The sequence below is a fragment of the Nematocida minor genome (assembly GCF_024244105.1).
Source record: "Nematocida minor strain JUm1510 chromosome Unknown 7764, whole genome shotgun sequence".
Lineage (NCBI taxonomy): Eukaryota > Fungi > Microsporidia > Nematocida > Nematocida minor.
This window is the reverse complement of record NW_026250390.1, coordinates 1-23,548: the sequence shown is the minus strand read 5'-3', so window position 1 is coordinate 23,548 and position 23,548 is coordinate 1. Positions and strand designations below refer to the sequence as shown.

Here is a 23,548-nt window from a genome sequence, read left to right as displayed (position 1 = left end):
AATTTATTATTGAAATATGAGGGTCTGTTTGGTGGTCTAGGTCTATCTTTGAAAATTATGAATTCTCGAGGGTGCAGCAAAAATGCACAGCTGCAATGCACAAACAAACGGCTTCTGGGTATGCTGTGTCTCTGAAACAAATTTAAAATAGGATACGCAAAATCAGAAGAGTGTTTATCTTTTACACGAATTAATTAATAACACACTTTGATTAAGTTTTATCTGCTAATTAACCAGTTAGCAAAAGATTTGCAGACATCAGCAGTGCTTTGATAGAGAATAGCCTGAGAATTCTATTCTGTGCTGTCTATCACACTCTTCAAAAGAGCAAATCACTATTTTACTGTCTGTTCGCATTTCTTCAATACAATGTGCATTCTGTACTGGTGTATATGGCACTCTTCTACTGCTGCTTTTCATTGCAGCTAAAAATTTTATCAAAAGTAAGATGGTAGAATATAAAATTACATTTAATCTATGGTGTGCAGATGGCAGCTCTATGCAGGATTGCTTGTTTTTACTGGCTTCCATGTGCCAAGTGTTTCTCCCATCTTCACAGCGCCCTTTGTCTTGTGCAGTGTAAAGTCTTTGGGTGCTTCAAAAACACACACGATTGTAGAGCCCAGGTTGAAGTGCCCAAGCTCATCACCCTTTGCGTATTCATAGTACTGTTTGAACACTTCAACCGGTCTACTGCGCATGTACAGCACTTTGTTCGTTCTAAACTTGGCTACAGAGGTGGAAATACTTCCCACCCCGACACTCCCCACTGCAATTGTGTGGCACTGTCCGTGCTCGTAGAAACCTGAAAAAATAACGCGTTCGTTTTTCGAGAGAAGGCCGGGGAAGTATTTCATAGGAAGATTTCCCACAGAAAAAAGCAAAGAAGAAACGTGTATAACGCTTGTAAGAGTAAAATCGTAGAAAGAGTGGAATCGGTGGTAGTCATACGGTGCTAAGTATATCACGACTTGGAAAAGATCGTTTTCTTTTTTTACATTCGATAGAACGCCGTTGTTCAGGAGCAGCTCTTCTATTTTGTAGTTCACTCCCTTGATCTGGCATTTTATGCTATCTGCGGCGTGCCCTGCATATATTATGGTGCCATCTGCAGGAGAAACTATTCCTTCTCCAATTGCTCGAGATGATTTTTTTATTTTTCGTGTGAACAAATCGTTCACAGATGTGTATTCTCCTATAGACTCTCTTTCGGCATCTTTCAGAGAGATTCGCAGCACTTTTTGCACAACTCCAAGCACGGGAATGTTCAGAGGCCATGGCACGTATATCTTGCATGCATAGCCCTGTATTCTGCTGTAAGTGCGAAGCGGAAGAGTTCTAAAGACCGAATATCTTATGTCTAGCTGTTCGTTGGAAATGTACTTATCGTATATTACATTGAGAAGAATAGTTGTAAAAAGGAGTAGACTTGCGAAACACAAAACATTTTTAATAGACTTTCTAAGTTTCCTGCCTCTTTTTATCTCTAATGGATGGTGCTCGCTGTCTAGTGGGGGTTGGTGCAGTTTGAAGCAATTCATATTAAATTTTTTATTCTTCCCAGTGGTTTTAAGTTTGCTTTTAGTAAACAAAAATGGACAAAGACGTAGCAGTGATAGGCGGAGGAAGCTGGGGGACCACAATAGCAAAACTGATCGCTGAAAATAAGCAGAAAAAAGGGGAAAATGGAGCAGTGAGAATGTGGATATACGAAGAGACGGTTAATGGCAAGAAATTGACAAGTATAATAAATGATGAACACGAAAATGTAAAATATCTCCCAGAAGTCAAGCTGCCCTCTAACCTTGTGGCGTATCCAGAGATCAAACAAGCCATAGAGGGCGTGGATGTGATAGCTCTGGCTGTGCCGCACGAGTTTTTAGATGGAATTCTGCAGCAAATAAAGAGAAACATATCAGACAAAGCAATTTTAGTAATTCTCACAAAGGGATTCTTCTTCAGAAAAGACAAGATAGAGCTCATCTCGCAGAGTATAAAGAACTACATGAATGTCCGTGTGTGCACGCTGATGGGAGCGAACATTGCAGGAGATGTAGCCAGCGGAAAACTAAGCGAGTGCACCCTGGGATACCAGGATGAAGGCGCCATAGATGAAGTGCTTGCAGTGTTCAGCTCGGAAAACTTTAAAGTAAGCCCAGTGCTCGACTACGGAAGCGTTGAAGTGTGTGGTACACTGAAAAACGTGGTGGCTGTTGGATACGGAATAGTATCAGGGCATGGACACGGCGTAAACACTCTGGCTGCAGTTATCCGAAATGGGCTGCTTGAGATCGTCAGGTTCTGCGATGAGTTTATTGCACAAAACAGCACATCTGCTGCAATTCCCGTCGTATTCTTTGAGTCTTGCGGACTGGCTGATTTAATCGTCACCTGCACCTCAGGAAGAAACTACAAATACTCAAAGATGGCGGCTGAAAAAAAGATCTCCATACCCACTGTAGAAAAAGAAGAAATGAACGGACAAAAGTTGCAGGGCTACTCCACAATAAAAGAGCTTATTGTGTTCATGGAGTCAAAAAAAATAGAGAAGAAGTACCCCTTCCTCTACGCGATAGGAACATCAGCTACAACCGATATGTCAGCTGATAGAATTCTCAAAGTGATACAAGAAAAATAGCTGGTTTCCCTAAAAGAAAGATTTGGTCAAAATAAAAACAAACTTTACTTTCTTTCTACTTTATTCTTTGATTTACAAAATGTGTGGTGGTGTTGATGCACTGTGCAGAGTGATTGTGTCTTCTGTTCTGTTAAATAGAAGAACTCTTTTGGAGCACAGAAAAAATATTCTTCTAATTACTTCCTGTCTTTCTTTTTTTAGCAACTGGCACACGTCTTTTATGTTCACTGCGGACTTCTCTATTAGAATTAGCGTGATCAAATAGTCCAGGGTGTTTGTAGGTGTTTTATACCTAGAGTATGCCAGATTTGCTTCTATTCTCTTCTGGTGGTACTTCATCATCAGTAAAACTTTTCTCTCCTTGCTTTCTGGCGTACCACGTGCTTGGAGTTGTGCATATATGAAGTTGACAGTTTCTATTGAAAGGTTGACAAAGGGCATGAAATAGTTGTGGAAGTCAATGCTGCAGTCTGGCTTTGAAAGCACTGCAGATTCTTCTCCGTCTTTGGCTGTTTTTATGTTTAGCGTCTTTGCCAGCTGCAGCACTTCTCTTGATATCTCTGAGTACTCTTTTACCTTCTCTATTCTGCTGACTTCTTCTTCCAGAGACTTTCTTTCTTTTACAAGCTCATTCAGTCTTATCTTTTTGATGTGCAAACTAATCACCTCGTCTTTTGACTTTGAAAGCTCAACCTCCATTCTGTCGTTCTCATTCTCCTGTTTTTCTATCTCTTCTCGCACTCTGCACTCTTTTTGCAGGCTGCAAAAGTCGTGCAAAATATTCACTCCAAACTGCCCGCACACTCTTTTGAGCTCTTGGAGCACTTCAGCCAGCTCTGAGTCTTTTTTGCACACTCTTTTTTCAGTTACTCCAAAGAGCCTGCAGATGGCCAGGAAGCCTGAATGGTCTTCAGGATCTAGCTCAGCGCCTGCGTACTTTTCAAGAAGATCCCAGGGAACTCTTCCCTCATTCATGCTAAACATTCTAAAATGCAAAATTCATTTGAAGTTCGAATAAAATATTCATGCCAACTGAAGACAGAGCGTCTGCAGAGGAAGAGACTCACCAAAGGCCTATCACAGAAAACACCAGCAAAAGAAAATAGGAAAGATGGGAGCTTGTTTTAATTACTGAGGAGTGCCTGTAATTATACATTCTCTGAATTTAATTAAGGTGTGTTTGTTTTGCATGAAAGAAATAGATAGTCTAACAACACTTATAGAGAAAGCCGAGTGGGCGTCTTTTGTCTACAAAGAAGCAGCGTCCGCGTACAAGGCGTCCTACCAAAAGTTCACAGAAGCAGCAGTGCACCCAAGGAGCCGTGCGTGGCGGTCTGACGCTTTGATCATCTCTCTTCTAAAGCACTGCGACATACAAGGACTTACTCTCCAAAGCATACAAAATGTCTCTCAAATAGTCTCACAGGACTTGGACAAGGCAATACACGCAGCACAGGTCCACATGCAGGAAAACAGAAAAACAGAAGAAGAGTGGGAGGGCATTCTACACGCGGAATTTCAGAAAGTCCAAAAGCTGGTCCAGAAAAGAGGAAAAGCCCTCACAGGATCGTGCGATCTGTGGAAGGCAGACTTTGACCTAAAGCAAGCCATCATGGCATACGTGAGAAAAGAAACAGAAATGCAGGAGAGCAAAAATAGAATACAGCAGGCGAATGTCCTAGCATACAATGCACTCCTAAGATCCTACTACAGAACACTGAACGAGTACATGGCAAGTGCGTCAGGACACTTAAGCATTCTAGCAAATGATGTAGCAGACCACATGAACACCCTAAACAGCCCAGAGGTTGTGCAGCCTGAAATGTGTCTAGATACTCCGCAATCCGTCTCATCAGAGATGCTCCTAAACAGCCCAATCTCAGAGACATCGCAGCAGGAAAGAAACAGATTCTCTGAAGTGTACAGCCAGGCCCTGCAGGAGAGCAGAGGAAAAGAAGTGCTGGAGCCAGCGGAGAAGTTGGCCATCCGCGGATGCGGTGTATTTATAGTGCCCAAAATATCTACAGTTCATCTGGTGTTTATCGTGTGCACAAACACCGATTATTTGCACGCATTTTCAATTCAGTCCATACTATCTAAAATATCTACCGATTTATTTATAGAGGAGCTTGGGTGCCCGTTTAAATCTCTGCAAAGCGCGCTCGAGAAGGGAAGTGCCACACAGATAGAAGAAATAAACAGCCACCTCCTGAAAAATATCAGCAGTCTCCCCGTGATAGAAAAAGTGTTTCCAATTCTGCTGAAAAATAAAAACATAAAGCTGCAATCAGGCGGAAGAGATATAGAAATATCTGACTCCAGCTCCATGTTTTTTTCCAGGAGAATCAAAATACAGGCAAGCTCGGTGCAGATGATGCGCAAGTTCTACTCTCTGATGAAGCAGGAGACAAGCGAAGTGTGCCACACCTCGGATGAAACGGGCGTCCCAAACGAGTTTATGGTCTCCTGGTCGCCTGCTACGTATGAAAATCCATAGTAAATGAAACTTCAATTGCCTCATTTCCTAAACTGCCGATATAGCGGATTCTGCAAAATTTCAGTAGCGCTCAGTGCTCGTAGTATTTATATAGCTCTGTCTAGCGGTTTTTGTGCTTCTGCAGCTTCGATATTCTATTGCTCTACAGGGTGCATGCTATCGATGTAACTTTCTATATCATTGTAGTTGAAGGCATAGAATGCAAGCACGTTGAGCATGTACGTGGTGAAGAGCCACACAGCCCACTGGCCGTTGGTTAATATAAATATAAACTCTATCATTCTCATTCCGTGGATCAGGCCCACAAGAATGGTAAAGGTGTTGTGAAGGGATATGCTGGAGGTTATTATGGGAAGAAAGCTGAGGAATATGACTGCAATGGAAAATATAAACGCAAATACCGTGAAGAAGATTTTGGTTTTAGTCCATTGTATCGTTTTTACTTGGCTGGGCATTGTTTGTGGTTAAAGAAGGGCTTTAAAGAGAGAAGATGAAACAGAGTTTGAAAATTCAAACAATTTTGCAAATTTTATAAATGCACAAGTCAGACCATGATATTCTAGAAGAGTTTACACAGAAAAGGCTGAAAGAGCTGCAGCAGCAGATAGCTCTGAGAGAAATAACCGACGAAACATTGCTGTGCAAAAAAACAAAAACAGACACGCTTATCGTGCATTTCTACGATAAAAGTTTCAAAAGGTGCAAGGAGATGAACGCTGTGCTGGAAGAGATAGCGCCAAAATACCCAGCAATCCAGTTCCTGTGCGCTGAGGCAGAAAAGTTTCCTTTTTTGACAGAGCGCCTGGAGATCGAACAGCTTCCATATTTGGCCACTTTTTCAGAGGGCTACTTCATGGGAGGGATAATAGGCTTTCAGGACATAGGCGAGGAAAACCTGGACAAAAGCCTGCTAGAACAGTATATTAAACAGTCCAGCCTGCTTGATAAGAAGGTCCAGAAAAGTAACCAATAATAAGAGAAAGAAAAGCATAAAAGAAACATGGGAGAGAAGAAGGATGTTTGAAAGACTGGAAGAGATAAAACAAGTATGTAAAGATAGAAAAGAGTTTGCTGCGCTTGTAAAACAGGCAATAGAGATAAAAGAAAAGAGTATAGAGTCAAAAGAAAAGCTGCTGGAGCTAATGGACATGCTAATTATCAACAGGGTAAACATGGTGGAAGAGATCCAATTTATAGAAAAAAGAAAAGAAATACAAAAGCTCCACAGCTACATTGAAAGCAGCGCCTCGATCAGCGCAGGCTTTCGGCTGGAGTGCGACTCTGCTCTGTACTCTTCCATGGGTGTCTCTGAACTTGTAAAGTTCTTTGAAGATTCTGCGCGCATCCACAGCTCTAAAGGCCTGGAGAAGATGCAGATTGAAAAACCCAGCAAAACGCAAAATGAGTCCAAATAAAGAACGGCAAAAGGCAAGGAAAATCAAAGTATGGCAGTGAGCGCAGTTCCATACTTATTCGTGCACTCTGCTGTCTTTTATCCTCTGTCTGCTAGATGGCAGTTATACTATTGGCACTCATGAAAACTTTAGTAGCTGAAATTACAAGGCCAGCTGGCTTTGAATAGGTTTTGAAATAAAATGAATTCGGTAAAGCAGATAAAGAGTTAAAACTTTTGTATTTATTATAGTCATGTGTTTGCAGAAATCTTCCTGTATTTCTGTCCTGAACATCCTCGCCAATATGTTTTAGTGTCTTCTTCTCAACTAGATCTATACACTACAAGCATTCAAACTTTTTCATTTCAAAAAAATGCACTATTCGCCCCATGAGAGCGCGTCTCTTAAAAACTGTCTTGGCTTTACTTTCAATCTTTTTCCCTTGGTCAAGAAAGACTTTGTATACACTATAAACAGCTCGCTGTATAATAAAGTCTGCAGCACAGATCCCCAGAGGAGCAGATGGCTTTTGACTTTTCCTACTATGAGCCAGTTGACTATCCAGGATAGCATGTACAAGAACCTGTACATACCCAAGAAGAGCACATAGTGGATGGTAAGTGTTTCTCCCTCGCCTGCCTTGTGCAGAAGAACCAGCTGCGGAAGAATGGAAATAGACTCGAGCACAACAGACGATGCCCAGAGCCAGTCAAGCCCCATTCTTATGAATCTGTACTCATTCGTTAGCGGTTTTGTGAACAAAAACCCTCCACTGATAAATGCAAAGGCAATTATGTAGGTGATGGGAGTGTCATCGTACTCATTGTCGTAGGAGTAGAAATAGTGGTGGACCATCTTGTAGATGATGTGCGACTGCAGGGTAGTAAACAGTATTTTCATGATTCCGTTGTAGATCATTCTGTTGGACGAAAATAACTGTCTCGGATAGAGAAGGAAGAAGATGATATCTAAATACCTCCAAACATACACTGTTAGATACAGTATTTGTGACTTTAACGAGATTCCTGAACACGATCTTGTTCTTTTCATCTTGACAATCAGAACAAGCATGGACAGAACGTGGAGTATGTCCCCTGTTGTCCGGAAAATGAACGCAGCTATTCCCTCTAAGCTAATGCCAATACTCATGGAGAAATAAAAATTCAAATTATTTGTATTCCAAATTAAAAGAAAAGCAAGACAATCGAACGCAAAGATAATAGCTAATCTCTGTCTGTATTTAGAAAGCCCAAACAGTCCACCTCGCAGAACATCAATAACTCCCATTTCCATTGAGTAAGTGTCTGGATAAGGAATAGTTTTTCATATGAGCAAAGAATAGAGAGTAAATACGTATCTTTGACTGTTAGACTATTTCCACACGTATCTCAAATAAAGTGAACATCAAGTTCATGCGCTAGTAAAAAACAGATCGATCTAGCAACAGATAAGGAGTATATAAGTATTTACTGTTTATTTTATAAGCTGATATCTTCCAGGTATTTGTAGTCAAATCTAAAATTCTCTTTTTTTCTGCTGCTCCACGACACCTCATAGTCAAAGAAAATGTATGTTCCCTGCTCGTACTCTTCCGTGATGATGTTTGGCTCCTCTAGCCTCTGGAACCACGCCATGTACTTCGTGTGAAACCTCCAGGAGTAGTTCTTTAGCTCCTTTGCAGCGTAGTACTGGCACGGCGTGTTCTGATGGAAGTAGAAGATAAAGAAAAGAGTGTCCATGTCCAGCTTTTGGTAGAACTCAGGACTGCTTAATAAGATGCTTGCTTTGCTCGGAAAATGTGCTGGAATGTCCGCACACTCTTCTTTTGTATTTTGTATTGTGCATACTCCGTTGTAGTTCAGATAGTTACGCATACTATTTACAAGTTGCAGACTCATTGGAGTTTTTATTTCTTCAATTCGTTTTGATAAAGAGTGAAAGAGGGTTCTGGCTTCGCTTTTTTCTTTTTTCTTTTCTTTCTGCGGCGAGGCCTGGGCTTCTGGAATCACAAAGACCTCTTTTTTCTCTTCTATCTCTTTTTTTTTCCGCCGCGCCTCTCCTGCGGTTTCTCCCTTCCATGCTTCCTCCAGGGTGGAGATGAGCACGGGTTTGCTGATCAAATTGTTTACAAAGTCAAGGATCGATGTTTTTCCATCGTAGTACGAGTTTAGATGGCTGTCCAGGGGCTCTCCTTTCTCCACTGCCTGCGCCAGAAGAGACTTCATGTACTCCACCGTTATCTGTGTTGTTTTTTTTGTTTTTATTTCCAACTCCAGGTTCTTCAGCACATTTGCTATCTTTTCAGTCTCCGGGAGGTTGTAAAACGCCTCTGCCTTCTCCTGCAGATACTTGCTCACCACTGCCTCTACCTCTATCATCACATCAACGCCTTTTTTATACACCTCTATCTCTTCTTTTATTTTATCTTCCTTGGCTCCGCTTTTCAGCATCTCTCTCAGTATGTTGAGTTTTTTCACTTCCTTTTTCAGCTCTTTCTCTAGTTTGCTTCTATCGTGAAATGTAAGAATTGACGTCTTTGCGATTATTTTTATTTCTCCTCCTGTTTTTGTGTACCCCAGCTTCTTGATCAGACTCAATACTATCTTCCCGCTCTCCTGTATTTTCTTGCCTGTTCTCTCTATTTCAACGAGCTTCTTCCCAGACATCGTGTTTATTGCAAATAAAAACCAGAAATTTATTCGGAAATTGACGCGAAAAGTGAGTTATTTTTAATTTGGATGCGCAGAACGCCAGAAGAAACAAAAGTAGAACAAGAAGCCCCCAGAGACTGTGGGAAGAAAAAAGAGCCGCTGATCTTCAGCCTAGAAAACGTATACGAGGGCGTACCTGTCTCGATGAAAGGCACACTAAAATCAGCCATTAAGACAGCCTCTCACTCTCAGAATAGCGCAGATGCATATTTTAATAATGATTGCTCCGGGGGCTCAAGTGTTTTAGATAGAAAATTAGACGGCACTGTGCCATCTTTAGAAAGTAGCCAAGACATTAAAAGTGCTAATTTTGTGGAATCTCTGGAGATATCTGCATACGAAAAAAAGAGCACAGCACTGATCAGACACATCCTTACATCCGCGCTGAACCTCGAGCTCAGAAACTTAGACACCCCACAAAAAATATCGCTCTCTTTCTCTGTGTTCTCTTCAAAAAGATACCTGATGGGAGTGGTAGCAGGCCTGAACGACCTTTTAAAGCATCTCTCAATCTCCACTGAGTACTATCTTGATGAAAAAACTGAAAAAACCCCGCATGGCTCAGAGTCTTCTCAAGTGACCGTCAGTAATTCCAATGGTGAGACAATATACTCTATTTGGAAAAACACTTTTCAGCCATAGAACTATTAAAATGCTATATTAATAAATAATGAATTTAACCTCATATTCTGTACAAATATGCAGTGCTCTGCACAAGAGCCCACGTTTCCTGTAATTAAAATGGATTCACTCAGGTAAATTAAACCAAGGCATAAAATTAAAATTCATTTTTAATTTCTATGCAATACTTCATAATACTTACCACCAAAGGCCCTGCTGTCTTCCAAAGAACCAGCCATGTCCATGGAAGAGTTCTGTTCGCAGGCTCTGAGTATGCTGTGCCCATTGAAGATACCCCCCTTGCCAAAGATGAGGATAAATCTGCAGCCCATCTGCAGTCGATAGTCTGGTCTGCAGTGCAGGTGATCCAAGCGCAAAGATCGGGCAAAGCTCTTCCCAAGAAGAGAAAGCTGATAAAAGTGCTTAAGATGGATGACACCACTTCGGGCAGCGGCAGAGTAACCACGAAAAACAAAACGAGCGTGATGGGAATCCTCCTGGGCACTGGAATAGCCAAAATGTTCAAGAGCTCTTTTGGAAAACAAAAAACAGCGGAAACAAACGAGTATCTAGAGGGCGAATTCTCCACATGCGATGAAATATTTAAAAAAGAAAAACCCATTGAGCCCCTTATTGCCTTTGAAGTGCCAGACAAGAGCGAGATGTTCCAGTGCAAGTTCAGCATAGTGTTGAACGACGACTCCGAGACTCTTCCTCTAAAGCCGCAAACACACCAAAAAACTCTGCTAGAGTCCACAGAAGCAGCAAACGCCATTTTGAAAGATGTGCAAAAGAATTTCTACGTTGGAGAGTTTGCGTTTATTCTGGGCCTGGCAAAGAGCAAAATCTGCATTGTGGAGGTAGGAAGGTGGCTTTTCTACAACGACTACACAGAAATATTCAGTAATCTGCTGAGCATCATTGAAATGCTTATCTCTGTATTCATCAATACAACGATCAGATCGGTCTCCAGCGAGTACATAACTGAAGACATAAACGAGTACATGCCTGCGCTTAGAATGCAAGACTATTCGCAGATAATCTACAAATCAGCCGCCAGAACTGAAGCCATGCAGAGAATATTGGACAACATGAAGGAGCTGAGTGATAAAAAGCTTGTGAATGCTGCGATGGCTACAGCATCTTCTTCCATGCTGACCTACTTCGAAGAAGTATCGCGTGTGATCTACTCCCCAGAGTTTATCAAATACATTGCGTCCGTGGAGGAGAACATTTCAAAATACAAAAAAAAGTGCAAGTCAGAAATAGTCGCAGCAGAAAGAATGTTTAGCTGTAATCTGACCTTTTTATTTGTTGATGTGTACCACCGCATTATAAAGTACAGACTGTACATCACCGAAGCCATCACAGCGCTAAAAAAAGGATCGTCAATGAAAAACCCTGATTTTTCTGGCACGATGGGAAACATAAGCACATCAGATGAGGTGGAAGGCCCTGCCACACCGTGCGACTTTTTTGCAAAAGAGATAAGCTTTCTCAGTGACCACAACATTCGGCTGACTGAGCTCCTGAAAGCCACTGAAAGATTCAAAAAGATCAAATCGCTAAAAGACTCTGGAATTATCTTCCCGGACTGCATTGATGATTTCATTGAGACGTATGAGCTGACTAACGGCATAGTTATCATCACACGCGATAACATTGTTTTAGTCAACGGACAGCACGTAACTTCTGTTATTTCAAAAAAAGAAATTATTGGATGCATTCCCGCCTCGCAGGACACAGACTACCCCACCACGCACATAGACCTAGCTGTAACATGCATATACCCCCCGAGCGCAAATTTTGTAACCGATGTGGTAAACCACGTTCGGGTGCACTGGATTCGCCTAAACTTCAAATGGGACGGAAATCAGGGCAGATTTATTGATGCGTGCCAGTGCAGAAATGTGTCTACAATTGCAGGGCTGGAAATGAGGCTGCGTGACAACACTGTGGCAATTGAAAAATCCTTGAGAAAAAGAATTGAAAAAGCTGATGTAAAAAACAGCCACAAAAGAATGCTGGCCATCAGAGCACAGAGAGAAGTTGTGCCTACTGCTGATCTCTACACGTTTGGACAGAAGAACAAAATAAGCGAGTGCCTCCTTTTCAAAATCAAGGAGTGGATAGACTCTTCTCTAAGGGAGTACGCAGACTCTCTATCTTCCATCTCTGTGGTAGCTGATCCCTCTGATCTCTCTTTTGAAAGAAAACTTTTCAAGGAAGTTAGCGAAATCATCAAATACCACAGCCCCATGAGAAAAACGTACAATACAGAAAAAAATGAGTTTAGCTGTGTAATGGCTGATCCATACACCTTGGGCGCGGGAGTGAAGGTATTTGTAGAGTATCTGTCGTATGTCTACAGAATGCTATCTCCACAGGACGCCCTTACATACTCTACCTCTGCAATGAGTGCGCTAACATCGGTCCACGAGATAAGAAATCCTGCGCTTTCTAATGATGAGTTCCTTGAGCTGGCCATTGGATGCTCCAGGTCTCTGGCTGTTCCTGACTCTCTGAACAAGAACGAGTTCCTCCTATCGCTGCTCATGGTTCGGTTCTTTACGATTGCAGCGCCTGATATCGGACTATCTAACTATCTAGCCCTGCTGTCTCCACTCTTTTTGTTCAACTCCCAGGATCTGGTAAATTTGCCCAGATGTGCAAGCGAGTGAATTCACTTACACTCACCAAGATGTCTGCAATGAAAATTTAAAGTGCTGTTTTCTCAATGGCTCTGGTCGCCTTTTTGGCTATTTTTAGCAATGGGCTGTTTAGCTTTCTTAGCAAAATCTTTCTTGATTTCCACAGGCTATGCAGCTCTTCCATGGTCTTTGGTGGCGCATGCGATGAAATAAACACTTTCTGTACACTTTTGTTTGAATTCTGCATTTCTCTCCAGATTTTTGTGCATTTATTTATTTATTTTTTAGTGCCCATGTCCCTTTGGGATATGCGGACATGATGAGCAAAACTATAGTTATCCCTGTCTGATTGTGATGATAAAAGTACTCTGATCCTTTATAGTATAAACACCTCGTCTTTAATTACTTGCTCGCACAAATGCACTGTTGTCCTCTCTGAATGAGTCCCTTCATAAGAACAATCCAAGCACGACCTAAACTCAATGAGTATTTTTAAATTTAAAACTGTACTATGCTTAACTCTCTTAACTCTTTCTTAAATAAATACTGCCATTCATTTACTCCTCTTCTTTTCTTCTCTCTTGTAGACTCTCTTCTATTTAGCAATAATTTATCCACTACCTGTACACTTTTCAGAAAGTTCAGCTATTGGAATAAAAATAAAAAAGTGTACGGAATATAAATATAAATTCTCTTTATTGAACAGCAGCACAAATAAGAGCATAAGAAGTCATTGTTAATTGAAGAGAAATTTAAAGAGCTGATAATTCGATAGCTACTAAGCATTGTTCTACAACCAAATAGTAAAGAAGTTCCTATCACTCTACCACTTACTGCACCTTACTACCTTACAATGTGCTGAGCTATTTAGCAGAAAAAGAAAGTCCCCACAGCATTCGAAAGAGAATGTATATGGCTATAACTCAATGCAGGTATAGTGCATACTCTCCACAAGAGACACTTAGACTATTCTAAAGACGCACACTCCACTAACTCTCCAATAAGCCCGCTCTAACCCCGCCAAAAGATTCTATTTCCCGCCAATACTTGCAAATTGGGCAAATTAAAATTGGGCTGAAAGGTATTTAAGAAGACAACTTTTCACTCTCAGAATTTCAAGGGAGCTCGGTCTTCCCTCCAGCACAGCGCGCGAGAATCTCGGTGCAGGGACTGCAGGCAAACTGTGCGAGCAGCCTGAGGCTGGGCTACCTCCCGGGTGGTACTCTCCTCTGTTCCCTCTTGAAGGATGGGGCAGCCTCTGGGATCATTACTCTTGCGAAGTAGACATGTCTTGTCTCTTAATCCCTGGAGCAATCTAGCATTCTGGACAGAGACATGAACTATGAACCATCAGGGTGTAACCATCGGAAGTATCAGCTCTAGCGCTGGTCACTGACCTCGCAGTTCCTAGCGTTGAGGCTCGAAATAGTGCAAACGGGGGCTTTGCTGTGCTGTGGCAGAAATTCTCTCTTTACCACCACTGAAAAACACTGAAAACATCGAAGAATTTCACAGTTCTCCACTACTAAATAAAAGAAAAAAGAAAAAGTGTCCAAGCACAGTCAGATGCAGGCGCAAGGCTGGGCTTGTAGATTTAGAAGAATAGGAATCCTTTGTAACTCTGCCCGATAAGCCCCGAGGCTTTATATCTTAAACTCTTTCCATTTTTATTATAGGAATTGCTTTATAATCCATATTTTCAAATGAATTAATTCTTTCTTCTGCCAAACAAACACTGGATTCACTGTAGGACATTTAATATATTTTTGTGTATTTGTTTAGTGGCTTGCAGTAGAATGCTGTTACTTCTAGTACGCACCTATTGCTGACTGTTTGGTAGCAGCACATGCGATCTAGTGCACAAAAGAAACCTGAAATAACCAAAACAACTCTCTTTATTTATAACGACTGTCAAATCTCTTCCAGATTTCTTTAATCTGCATGTTTATTTCGCCCAGAGTCAGCATCATTTTCATGTACTCCTCGTGTGTGTTCTCTCTTGTCTCTTTCTGTCTGTGGTTTACATACTCTACTATTCTTTTGTGTGGTATATTCAGCGCTTTCGAGACTATTTTGAGGTTTTTCTTCGTCAGCTTGATGTCATGCCTGTAAAAGTACGAGTCTAGCTGGTCTATCTGGCTCTCTGTTAATTCTGAGTTTCTCCCTCGTGGCTTCCTATGCACTTCCTCCATCTTCTTTCTAGTCCGAATAATAATATGAACTTTTATTCTAGGAAATAGGTTATATTAAAAAACTAACTAATGCTTCGATTTGACTTTTTTATACATAGGATGCGTCCAACCCGTGGTCCATTTGTGTGGCACTTATGAAAAAGACACTCTTTGATTTTCTCGTGCTCTATTACTATATATAGCACAGATATGTATACACACAGAGAATAACCCGAGAACATCCAAACATTGTTCTCTTCATCCTGTAAACATCCCTTACACAGCTGCTGTAGAATAAAGAAAGAACGGCGTGCTTTAAAGCCTGAAAGTTGCAGAGTCTTTCACCTGCTTTTCTATTTTATGTTCATTCGAATAAACCCTTTTACGTCCTCATAGCTGTCCATTCCCACAACAAGAGCTCTTTTGTCTCGATAGGACTTGTACTCTATTGTCTTGCTGTCGCAGTACGACTCAACGAGCAGAAAGTCTTTGTAGTTCAAAAAGTTGCTGAATATGTACGACTCCCACGACTGTATTCTGTTCATTCTTTTTTCCCACAGGCGAATTTGCTCCAGCACGTTCTCGTTTATAGGATACATGCTGTTCTGGTTCAGATAGAGCCTTATCTGTCCTGCTGTTATGCCGCACGCAAGGGCCTGCCGTATGCTCTCTTCGTTAATCATCGAAACTATCATATTTGGAAAATCGCGCATTTTTATGCTGAAAAGGGAAATAATAAAGATGTCCAGAGGGCTGTTGCTGTATATGTACAATCTAAAGTTGCTTTCCAAAAGAAGAAACTTGCTGCTCCCCTCTTCATCGTTAAAAAGCAGCGAGAAAGAGGGAGAAAAATAGACGAGCCCTTCCTCGATCACGAGCAGCCCAAGAGACTCAAAGAGGCCTAGCATCCTGGAGTGCTGTGTGCTGTCCAGAGCATAGACTCTTTTTGGGTCTTTAGTCAGAAGCTCGCAGAGCGTAAGAATTTCGCTTTGGCTGGTCCGCGGGTCTTCCTGAATGTGCGCAAGAATCAGAGACCACATCTGGTGCTTTCTCCCTGTCAGCAGAAAGTTGAACCCTTTGTACGTTAGCCCTTCTTTGTTGATGACTCCAGTGCTCAGCATCAGCCGGCGAATTGTTTTGTTGGCATCGGGCTTATTTGAAATATTTTTGTACAGCATATTGCTATACACTCCGTCTGTTGTGTTTTTTTTCTTTGCTGATATTTGCTCCCTGCGTGAGCCTCCAATTGGCGCATACTCTGCTCTATCAGGTGAAATGCTGGTGTGTGCTATCTCGGTTTTCACCAAAATGCTCTCTTCCACCGGTTTTGTGCATGCAGCCAAGAAAGTGTCTCGCACCTCTTGGCGCAGCGTGTAGCACTCGGCCTCCACTGTAAGCACTCCCAGCAGAAAGAGTTTCTTCACCAAGTCTTCCTTTATCCTGCGAACTGATATGTTACTGGCCAGCAGAGAGAACAAAACTTTTTTCTCGTTCGAGTCCAGCAGCTTAAACAGGGACAGAATAACAGGGCCGCTGTACTTTTCTTTTTCCGGAAGCTCTTTCACTTTCTCCAAGAACTTTCCAACTGGGCACTCAGCCATGTAAATATTTTCACATTCGCATTTCTTAGAAATAGCAAACAGTTTCTTTTTTATTTTTTTGTTTTTCTGAGTATATATATTTTTGCAGAACATACTAGTGTGCCAGCTTCACAACGAGGCATAGAGCGGCACTGGCATTCTTTCTTCATTCTTTGAGCATCGGGAGTCAATTCGTGTGTGTGTGTTTCTGTTTCCAAAGGGCGCGCTGTAGGGCGCGCTGTGAGGAAATTAATCAAAAGGGACCGCGCGAGGGTGGAAAACACTGCAGCGTTACTTTGGCAGAAGATCAGTCCGCACATGTACCGTAGAAGAAATAAAGAGCAAAAGGAATGCTATTTTTGGAAAAACAAAAGATAAATTAGATAATTGACAGCAGTTTTTTATTCGTGGAGGTTCTTGCATATGAACGAAAGCAGCTTGTTCTTGGTTGTTTCAGAGGAGACAACCATGTGCTTTGCTAGCACCTTTCTGTTCAGCCCGAGGATCGCAGAGAAGTGCTCGTTGATGAAAGACCTCACCATTGCAGAGCTGTCCACTCTTTTTGGCGCAGCGTCTTCTTCTTCTTTGATTTGATCGATGGTTCCGTCGTTTAATAGGAAGAGAATGGACTCTTTGTTGAGGCCGTATGAAGTGAAGAAATTCTCGAAGACTTCTTTTGCCTGCGCTATCTTAGCCTCGTCTGATATATTTACTACAAATATTGCCAATGAGCAATTTTCAAAATAGAACTTCCAGAAGTTTACGTGCTTCTCTTCCTCTGATACGTCGTATACGTCCACTGCGTACCCTTTTCCATGGACTGTAAACTCCTGGTACATGTTGTTTGGAGGAGAGCTGTTCTTTTCCTTTCTAAGTATTTTTATTATGCTGTTCTTCCCTGAGCCAGGTGCTCCCAGGAAAACCACGCTTCTTTTCTTTCTGTTCAGACACTTTGAAATGAAATGGCCCATGAAAATTAAAAAATCAAACAAATTTATACTTAGAAAGGGCAAGCCACAATCTACAGGAAATTTCATGTGCGGAGATAGGCCAAGAAACAAGAAAGAAAACGCTTCCACAAAAACTACTCAAGATGGAAAGTGTTGTAACGGCTTCAAGCAGGATTGTAAAAATAAACTCAATATCAGTCTCTTAACTACTCTTAATCCCTTATACAGTGCGCAATTAAAGAATTAGGCTTTTTCTATGCTATCTATGCTCTCTCTCACTATCCAATAGCTCGCTGCACTTGCATTGAAACACTTTCTTCTTTGCCAGCAATAATAAATTTATAAGAGCGTGCGAATATTTTTTCATTAATGCTATTAAGTAGAGAATACGTAATAGCTGCCATCCGAACTCTCCAGCCAACATACGACTCACTCAGCGCCCTGGTAGAGTACATCGTGCTGTTTCCGATAGAGCTGCAGATAATTACCGATATTGTACTGCATGAAAGCAAAACCAGCAATGCATACACAAACTTGTTCATTCTCTATTTGCTCAATGAGCTTTTAAACAAACAGACAAAATCAGCAGACGTCTTTTCCCAAAACCCAAGCGCAAAAGAAACCATTAAACTTACGCTGAAAGAGGTTTTGAGAGTGGGCAAACAGAAAGTAGAGCAGATGAAAAACACCAGCACAAATGCATTCAAGAAGTCTGCGGAGCAGCTCTCCATCAAGTACGACGAAATAGAAAAGCTAGTTTTTAAGGATAAAGACACAAAAAGAGAAGAAATTGCAGAAAAGCCCGCAGAGAAAAGTGCGGATCCTGCAGAAACGTACCTGGACATCGAATACTTGGAGAGTTTGTGCAAGAAAAAAGATAAAAAAAAGATACTAAAGTACATTAAAGAGTTAAAGAAGATAGTATAATAAATATTAAATTAGTCAGAAGAACGTGGTGCAGCCTATCAAAAGCTGGCATTGATTGGTAAAGTTTTACGTTGTTGTATTTATTCGGCCATTCAAGCATTCTTATTAGAAAATTAGCAAATAGCATAGAATCTTCTAGTGCTGTGCAATGGCTAAATTAATATTTATATTTATATAGCACACTTATATTGAATTGAGTACAGTTTATGACTGCATACGCTTTTATTTCAGCACAATAACTACTAAAAAGTTTATAACTCTTATCTACTACTATTTATTGCATTGTTAAGTTGAGGATAGTCTATGAAACCATCTGAAAACAGGGCCAATGCACGGATTGAACTACTCTCTGTTTGCAGCTGTCTCTAGCTCCTTTAGATTCTCGCGCAGCGCAGCGAATCCTCTTTTCACGATCTCTTTTGGGGACTCTGAGATAGTCTCTATCTCAAATAGGAACGAGTCCTCTTTTGTCTGGATGTTCACTATGTCTGGGTGCTTTTTTAGCACATCCATGTTGACCAACAATTTGTCCTCATCTACCTGAGGGCCATTTTCATCCACTGAAAATCCGTCTCTGAAATACTTCTTTATCTCCTGTGCTCTGCTGGGGTCTTTCAGCTCTATCTGCTTGATGCATCTGTAGTAGCACACAGAAGTTGGCATCCACTTAGAGTGGTCTCTGCCTGTGCCCAGGATTGCATACAGTCTGCACTCTATTCTTTTATGCGGAGCCAGTCTGGTGATGAATACTTTGCTCTTCAGCTGTATGTTTTTGCTGGAGCCTATTTTTATGTCGTCTGAATACACCGAGAGTATTTTGTCCGTTTTATTTTCAACTGCCAACTCCATAAAAATCGAGTTTTCATCTGTTAGATCGGTGTCAGGATTGAAAATGTTGTTCTTTTCTATCGGGCTGATTATCGATGGGTGGGCTATGACTGGGATTAGCCCTATCCTGTGCGCCAGTATCTCATCCGCCATTACTGTCTCGTTTTCTCTTATATAAACCCAGTGTATGGCTACGGTCTGTGTGTCGGAGATAATAGTGCGGCGCAGTGCGTTAAGAACCGACGGGTCTATGTGGTTTATGCGGTATGAAAGAGTCTCTGAATTTTCTTCAATCTTGCGAACTTCTATTCTCTTTAAGTACTCATCCATAAAAATTTTAAAAGCACAGAACAAAAAAACGATTCTAGTTTCAAAAACAATTTACCATTTATTAGCTCAGAGACGAGAAAAATCAGCACAAAAGACACATAGGCATTTAAACAGTTTTACTATCTATTTTCCAAATACTCTTGTACGCTGTGCCTTACCATCACTGCACAGCCTCAGCTAGGCCCTCTAAGCGCTGAAAACATAGTAACTGGTCGAAACTGTTGAAATGCTGGAAAAGAATCTGCAGAGTGCCTATTTGATCTACAGAAACAGTGATGATGTGCAAGCCAATAGACTGGTTTACATTGCATATTTTTAATATAGAAGAAAACAATTTAAGCTATTTGCATGATTGTGTGCTAAGACTAGCTCAAATCTCATGATCTAGACACATATTTTGCATAAGTGCACGAGAACTACTTCCTAAGCAGAATGGACAACACTTCGTGGCAATAGATCAATGTCTCTCTTTCTATATACGGGTTGCCACCATAGTAGATGTGTTTTCCCTCTCCGTGGAAAACAAGAATCTTTGTGTCCACTATAAATACAATGACTCTGTTGCTCAGTCTGAGCACAGGGCCTCTTGCAAAATTTACATGTTTTATTACAAATGTGCTTTCATCTGACAGCCCATCAATAGCACTGTGCGCCTGTCTGAATAGCCCTTGTATAAAATAGTTGATCAGCAAAACTTTTTTTTCCAGTTTGCTGCTGATTGTTTTTGTGCTGTATTTCTCCTTTGTGATTATCTTCTGGGTTCCGTACACCTTATGTTCAAAATATTCGAATTCAAACACACTCTGTCCTCTTCTCACCGCATCCACAGCTGATTTGCGCAAAACCAAGGAAGTGCCATCATTGAACAGCACACCAACCGTGCCTGACACTAAAATGTATCCTAGCCCGTATTTATCTGTGTAGTCCACTGTGTAGCTAACAAAATCATTTGGACACGATGTGCCCACAGAAATAGCAGAGTTATTATTGTGATTGCCCAGCAGGGAAAGAACGGTCATATGGACAGATGATAGTAGCCCCAATTTACTCGGTGCACTGCGCAGTGCAGCACTGGGAGGAGTTCTTCTGTTCGCGCTGTTGTAGTTTTGGCTGGTTGCAGTGTACACTTCTGAAATGTTTTTGTCAATTGTTCCAGTCATTCGGCATGTAGGATCATTTCCGTTTCTATTTATGGTAGTTTGTGTGCTGCGAGCATTGCTGATAGTGCTGGTGCCGTTTTCTGTCTTTACACCTGCTGAAGCAGGAGCATACGATGGAATAGGCCTTTTAAGGGCGCCCACTGGCTCTGACCGTATAAAATCTGAGTTGTATATCTGCTCGAGCGTGTATCTTTTTTTGGGGTCGAGCTCTAGCAGCCCTGTAATGAGCTCTTTTGCTGCTCGGGATATCTTGCAGTCCTCTGGATACTCGTAGCTGTTTGTTTTTATTGATTTGTAGATCTCTTTTACATCGCTTTTTTGAAAAGGAGGCTTTCCCACTATCATGGTATACACTATGACGCCAACCGACCAAATGTCCACCTCAAAAGAGTGGCCGTCTTCTGAGCCAAACAGCACTTCAGGCGCTATGTAGTTTGGCGTTCCGCATATGGTCTTTTTTCTCTCTTCTCTGTCGATAACAGCTGCCAGGCCAAAATCGCCTACTTTTATGTTAAAGTCGTCGTCCAGGAACAAATTGGCGAGCTTCATGTCTCTGTGCACCACGGAGCACTCTCTGTGCAGGTAGTCGAGCGCTGAAATGATCTGCAGAAGAAAGATCCTTACGTGCTTTTCGTTTATCAGCTTGTTTCTTTTTAAAAAATCCATCATGCTCTTGTTGCGGCATATTTCCATGATCAAAAACACAAAATCCTTATCTTCAAAATACGTAAACAGCTTCACAATGTTTTTGTGGTTCACGGAGAGGTGTATTTTGATCTCAGAAAGCAGCTTTTGCTTGTTTTTTGCTCGGATAAGCTCTGTTTTCTTAATTATTTTTGCAGCCAACTCCACCTGCGTTTTCAAATTGCGGACGGAGAAGCACTGCGCAAATCCTCCGCGCCCGATCATTGCAGTAATTTCAAAGGAGTCATCTGTGTCTCTGTTGTAAATTATACTTCCAATTGGAAGAAAGGGAGGATTCTTCATGCAATAAAAATAATAATAAAATATTTATGGACAGGATTCTCTGTGAAAGCCCTCTAATAAACCGCAGAAAAGAGAGTGCACAGACTTTGTGCTGTAAGTATGAGCTTAAAAGTAGAACAGAAGATGCAGCACAACTGCTGTACCTTCTATCTCTGTGTTCAGTCAACTGTTGCCAATACATCAGTTATTAATTGCTGCACTAGCCGTATAAACATATCACTTATCTACTTCCATTGATTGCACACTCTCTCAGAGAACAACTAGAACGATAAACTCCACTGTTTTTCACTTTATTATTAAAACAAAACACTATTTTTTCTTTCTTTTGCACTGTGCACTGCAGAATATTTCATCCTTAAAATAAAATACTTTAATCTGCTCTTTTAATTTTCCGTATTCGATTTACATTCTGGGCCTGCGGACTTAAGAGTCTTTTTGTAGCTTAAAAAAATAACAGTTGCTATCTAGAACTGCAAAGTCTGTCTTACATAGCATATTTATTTTACCGTTTCTCTTCTCTCTGAAATAGCTGACATAGCATTTTAGCCTCTATCACTCACTCAGCTATTTCTCTATTTATATGTCCATTGCTGTTCGCTAGCAATGCATACTCTTCTGCTCTTTGCGCCCTTTCAATTCTTCTATCTTCTTCTACTCTTTCTTTCTCTTTTTCTCTTTGGGCGTGTGCTCTACTTGTGCGCTGGCAGGTGGTCTCTCCAGCAAGTGTGCTAGAAACTTTGCTGAAATGTATACAGCAACAATTCCAATGGGCACACAGTAAAGCCCAAACGAGTGGCTGCTTGTCCCTCCTATCTCGCTCATAAATTATTTAAATATTAAATAATTATTTAATCCCACATTATTAATGCTCAAATGGCTTTGTAAATATCGCTCATCTTCTCGTAAAATATGTAAAAAGAAAAAACCATTTGCACACTAGGAGATAGAAGAGTGCACTGCTGCAGGAGTTAACATAGAAAGTATTTATTTAATTGCCACTGCTATGCACTATTCTAAGGAAGTATTTAGATCTTAGATGCTTTTGAAGGCGTTTTTTGGTTTAGTATGTCGTGTATGTCTTTGATCAGCTTTCTTTTGTTCTCTGTGTTCACTGTAAAACATCCTCCTGTTGTGCTGAACAGCCTCTCCACCTCTTCTGGCTTGGCTGTCTTTGGGAGAGACTGTGCGCACACTTCATACGAGTGCTTGGGGTGCTGTTTTGTTCCTATGGTGTACTCAATGTTTAGCTGCTTCAGTGCTTTGAGGATGCTCTGGAAAGTAGCTGGAGTGTTGTTTTCAATCAGCGGAACTTTTCTTCCCTGCGATCTTTTTATCGTTGTGTTGAAGTAGATCGGGTACAGTCTTACTTCTGTCATACTCTGTGAGCGGATGAAAAGTAAAAATAAATTTATAGAATCAACAGATGTACGCAATTATTGTTTTGCAACTGCACAGCATTTTCATTTCTGAAAATATTTAAAGTGTTCTTAAAACAGTTATTGTAAACAGTAGCACAGAGTGAAGTGTTTTTATTTAGCTGCATTGAGGTAGATTACAGCGTAAAGACTTCTCAGATTAGATAAGTTTGCTGATTTATTGATGGGAAAGAGCCAGAAAAGAGGAAGAAGGGCTGCAGAGCATTTGGTCTATTGGGCACATACAACACACACCGGTCTTTCATTTTGATTCTTTCTCTTCTCAAACATTGTTTTGCATTTTTCTTATTTGAGTTTGTTTGCTCATTGTTTTACGTATGGAATTCCACGAGATTTTCAAGAAGACAAAGCCTGAGCCTGTGTCCTACGGAACTGCAGGGTACAGAACAGAGCACACAATCATCAAAGACATAGTGAGAAGAGCATATCTCTTCTGTCTTATCAGGTCAGCCTCTGTGAACAGACCAGTGGGCTTAGTGCTGACAGCATCGCACAATCCATCCTGTGATAACGGTATCAAGTACATAGACTTTACGGGAAATATGCTGAGCGAAGAGAATGAAGAGCTGAGCGATAGAATAGTGAACGGCTCAATTGAGTCTCTTCTGGAAGAGTACAAACCGTACGCCAACAAAAAAAGTACGGTTGTAATTTCTCGAGACACAAG

The 23,548-nt window shown here is 41.2% G+C and overlaps 20 protein-coding genes across 20 annotated transcripts; 8 read left to right on the top strand and 12 right to left on the bottom strand.

Moving 5' to 3' along the window:
- Positions 1-497: 497 nt before the first annotated feature.
- On the bottom strand, positions 498-1,541 carry NEMIN01_1354 (phosphatidylserine decarboxylase; the record flags this gene model as incomplete). The annotated part of the gene is made up of 1 exon (XM_051477296.1): positions 498-1,541. The coding sequence occupies one exon, from the start codon at positions 1,539-1,541 to the stop codon at positions 498-500; it is 1,044 nt and encodes a 347-aa protein (XP_051333256.1).
- A 53-nt stretch (positions 1,542-1,594) lies between these two features.
- NEMIN01_1353 (glycerol-3-phosphate dehydrogenase (NAD+)) lies at positions 1,595-2,638 on the top strand (the record flags this gene model as incomplete). The annotated part of the gene is made up of 1 exon (XM_051477295.1): positions 1,595-2,638. One exon carries the CDS (start codon positions 1,595-1,597, stop codon positions 2,636-2,638), a length of 1,044 nt encoding a protein of 347 aa, XP_051333255.1.
- Positions 2,639-2,710: 72 nt separating this feature from the next.
- Positions 2,711-3,622, bottom strand: NEMIN01_1352 (uncharacterized protein; the record flags this gene model as incomplete). Its single annotated transcript, XM_051477294.1, has 1 exon — positions 2,711-3,622. One exon carries the CDS (start codon positions 3,620-3,622, stop codon positions 2,711-2,713), a length of 912 nt encoding a protein of 303 aa, XP_051333254.1.
- A 205-nt stretch (positions 3,623-3,827) lies between these two features.
- NEMIN01_1351 (uncharacterized protein) lies at positions 3,828-5,135 on the top strand (the record flags this gene model as incomplete). The annotated part of the gene is made up of 1 exon (XM_051477293.1): positions 3,828-5,135. One exon carries the CDS (start codon positions 3,828-3,830, stop codon positions 5,133-5,135), a length of 1,308 nt encoding a protein of 435 aa, XP_051333253.1.
- Positions 5,136-5,269: 134 nt separating this feature from the next.
- Positions 5,270-5,590, bottom strand: NEMIN01_1350 (uncharacterized protein; the record flags this gene model as incomplete). The annotated part of the gene is made up of 1 exon (XM_051477292.1): positions 5,270-5,590. One exon carries the CDS (start codon positions 5,588-5,590, stop codon positions 5,270-5,272), a length of 321 nt encoding a protein of 106 aa, XP_051333252.1.
- An 80-nt stretch (positions 5,591-5,670) lies between these two features.
- On the top strand, positions 5,671-6,108 carry NEMIN01_1349 (uncharacterized protein; the record flags this gene model as incomplete). Its single annotated transcript, XM_051477291.1, has 1 exon — positions 5,671-6,108. One exon carries the CDS (start codon positions 5,671-5,673, stop codon positions 6,106-6,108), a length of 438 nt encoding a protein of 145 aa, XP_051333251.1.
- Positions 6,109-6,151: 43 nt separating this feature from the next.
- Positions 6,152-6,550, top strand: NEMIN01_1348 (uncharacterized protein; the record flags this gene model as incomplete). The annotated part of the gene is made up of 1 exon (XM_051477290.1): positions 6,152-6,550. One exon carries the CDS (start codon positions 6,152-6,154, stop codon positions 6,548-6,550), a length of 399 nt encoding a protein of 132 aa, XP_051333250.1.
- Positions 6,551-6,907: 357 nt separating this feature from the next.
- Positions 6,908-7,678, bottom strand: NEMIN01_1347 (ER lumen protein retaining receptor; the record flags this gene model as incomplete). The annotated part of the gene is made up of 1 exon (XM_051477289.1): positions 6,908-7,678. The coding sequence occupies one exon, from the start codon at positions 7,676-7,678 to the stop codon at positions 6,908-6,910; it is 771 nt and encodes a 256-aa protein (XP_051333249.1).
- Positions 7,679-8,007: 329 nt separating this feature from the next.
- NEMIN01_1346 (CCR4-NOT transcription complex subunit 3) lies at positions 8,008-9,195 on the bottom strand (the record flags this gene model as incomplete). Its single annotated transcript, XM_051477288.1, has 1 exon — positions 8,008-9,195. One exon carries the CDS (start codon positions 9,193-9,195, stop codon positions 8,008-8,010), a length of 1,188 nt encoding a protein of 395 aa, XP_051333248.1.
- A 72-nt stretch (positions 9,196-9,267) lies between these two features.
- NEMIN01_1345 (uncharacterized protein) lies at positions 9,268-9,882 on the top strand (the record flags this gene model as incomplete). The annotated part of the gene is made up of 1 exon (XM_051477287.1): positions 9,268-9,882. The coding sequence occupies one exon, from the start codon at positions 9,268-9,270 to the stop codon at positions 9,880-9,882; it is 615 nt and encodes a 204-aa protein (XP_051333247.1).
- A 158-nt stretch (positions 9,883-10,040) lies between these two features.
- Positions 10,041-12,542, top strand: NEMIN01_1344 (uncharacterized protein; the record flags this gene model as incomplete). Its single annotated transcript, XM_051477286.1, has 1 exon — positions 10,041-12,542. The coding sequence occupies one exon, from the start codon at positions 10,041-10,043 to the stop codon at positions 12,540-12,542; it is 2,502 nt and encodes an 833-aa protein (XP_051333246.1).
- Positions 12,543-12,579: 37 nt separating this feature from the next.
- Positions 12,580-12,759, bottom strand: NEMIN01_1333 (uncharacterized protein; the record flags this gene model as incomplete). The annotated part of the gene is made up of 1 exon (XM_051477275.1): positions 12,580-12,759. The coding sequence occupies one exon, from the start codon at positions 12,757-12,759 to the stop codon at positions 12,580-12,582; it is 180 nt and encodes a 59-aa protein (XP_051333235.1).
- A 1,648-nt stretch (positions 12,760-14,407) lies between these two features.
- NEMIN01_1332 (uncharacterized protein) lies at positions 14,408-14,704 on the bottom strand (the record flags this gene model as incomplete). Its single annotated transcript, XM_051477274.1, has 1 exon — positions 14,408-14,704. One exon carries the CDS (start codon positions 14,702-14,704, stop codon positions 14,408-14,410), a length of 297 nt encoding a protein of 98 aa, XP_051333234.1.
- A 332-nt stretch (positions 14,705-15,036) lies between these two features.
- On the bottom strand, positions 15,037-16,284 carry NEMIN01_1343 (transcription initiation factor TFIIH subunit 4; the record flags this gene model as incomplete). Its single annotated transcript, XM_051477285.1, has 1 exon — positions 15,037-16,284. One exon carries the CDS (start codon positions 16,282-16,284, stop codon positions 15,037-15,039), a length of 1,248 nt encoding a protein of 415 aa, XP_051333245.1.
- A 380-nt stretch (positions 16,285-16,664) lies between these two features.
- NEMIN01_1342 (uncharacterized protein) lies at positions 16,665-17,234 on the bottom strand (the record flags this gene model as incomplete). Its single annotated transcript, XM_051477284.1, has 1 exon — positions 16,665-17,234. One exon carries the CDS (start codon positions 17,232-17,234, stop codon positions 16,665-16,667), a length of 570 nt encoding a protein of 189 aa, XP_051333244.1.
- Positions 17,235-17,582: 348 nt separating this feature from the next.
- On the top strand, positions 17,583-18,140 carry NEMIN01_1341 (uncharacterized protein; the record flags this gene model as incomplete). The annotated part of the gene is made up of 1 exon (XM_051477283.1): positions 17,583-18,140. One exon carries the CDS (start codon positions 17,583-17,585, stop codon positions 18,138-18,140), a length of 558 nt encoding a protein of 185 aa, XP_051333243.1.
- Positions 18,141-18,482: 342 nt separating this feature from the next.
- On the bottom strand, positions 18,483-19,298 carry NEMIN01_1340 (DNA-directed RNA polymerases I and III subunit RPAC1; the record flags this gene model as incomplete). The annotated part of the gene is made up of 1 exon (XM_051477282.1): positions 18,483-19,298. The coding sequence occupies one exon, from the start codon at positions 19,296-19,298 to the stop codon at positions 18,483-18,485; it is 816 nt and encodes a 271-aa protein (XP_051333242.1).
- Positions 19,299-19,714: 416 nt separating this feature from the next.
- NEMIN01_1339 (polo-like kinase 1) lies at positions 19,715-21,445 on the bottom strand (the record flags this gene model as incomplete). The annotated part of the gene is made up of 1 exon (XM_051477281.1): positions 19,715-21,445. The coding sequence occupies one exon, from the start codon at positions 21,443-21,445 to the stop codon at positions 19,715-19,717; it is 1,731 nt and encodes a 576-aa protein (XP_051333241.1).
- Positions 21,446-22,470: 1,025 nt separating this feature from the next.
- Positions 22,471-22,821, bottom strand: NEMIN01_1338 (uncharacterized protein; the record flags this gene model as incomplete). The annotated part of the gene is made up of 1 exon (XM_051477280.1): positions 22,471-22,821. The coding sequence occupies one exon, from the start codon at positions 22,819-22,821 to the stop codon at positions 22,471-22,473; it is 351 nt and encodes a 116-aa protein (XP_051333240.1).
- A 377-nt stretch (positions 22,822-23,198) lies between these two features.
- Positions 23,199-23,548, top strand: NEMIN01_1337 (uncharacterized protein; the record flags this gene model as incomplete). The annotated part of the gene is made up of 1 exon (XM_051477279.1): positions 23,199-23,548. A coding segment is annotated over one exon (350 nt), but the record flags the coding sequence as incomplete, so codon positions are not given.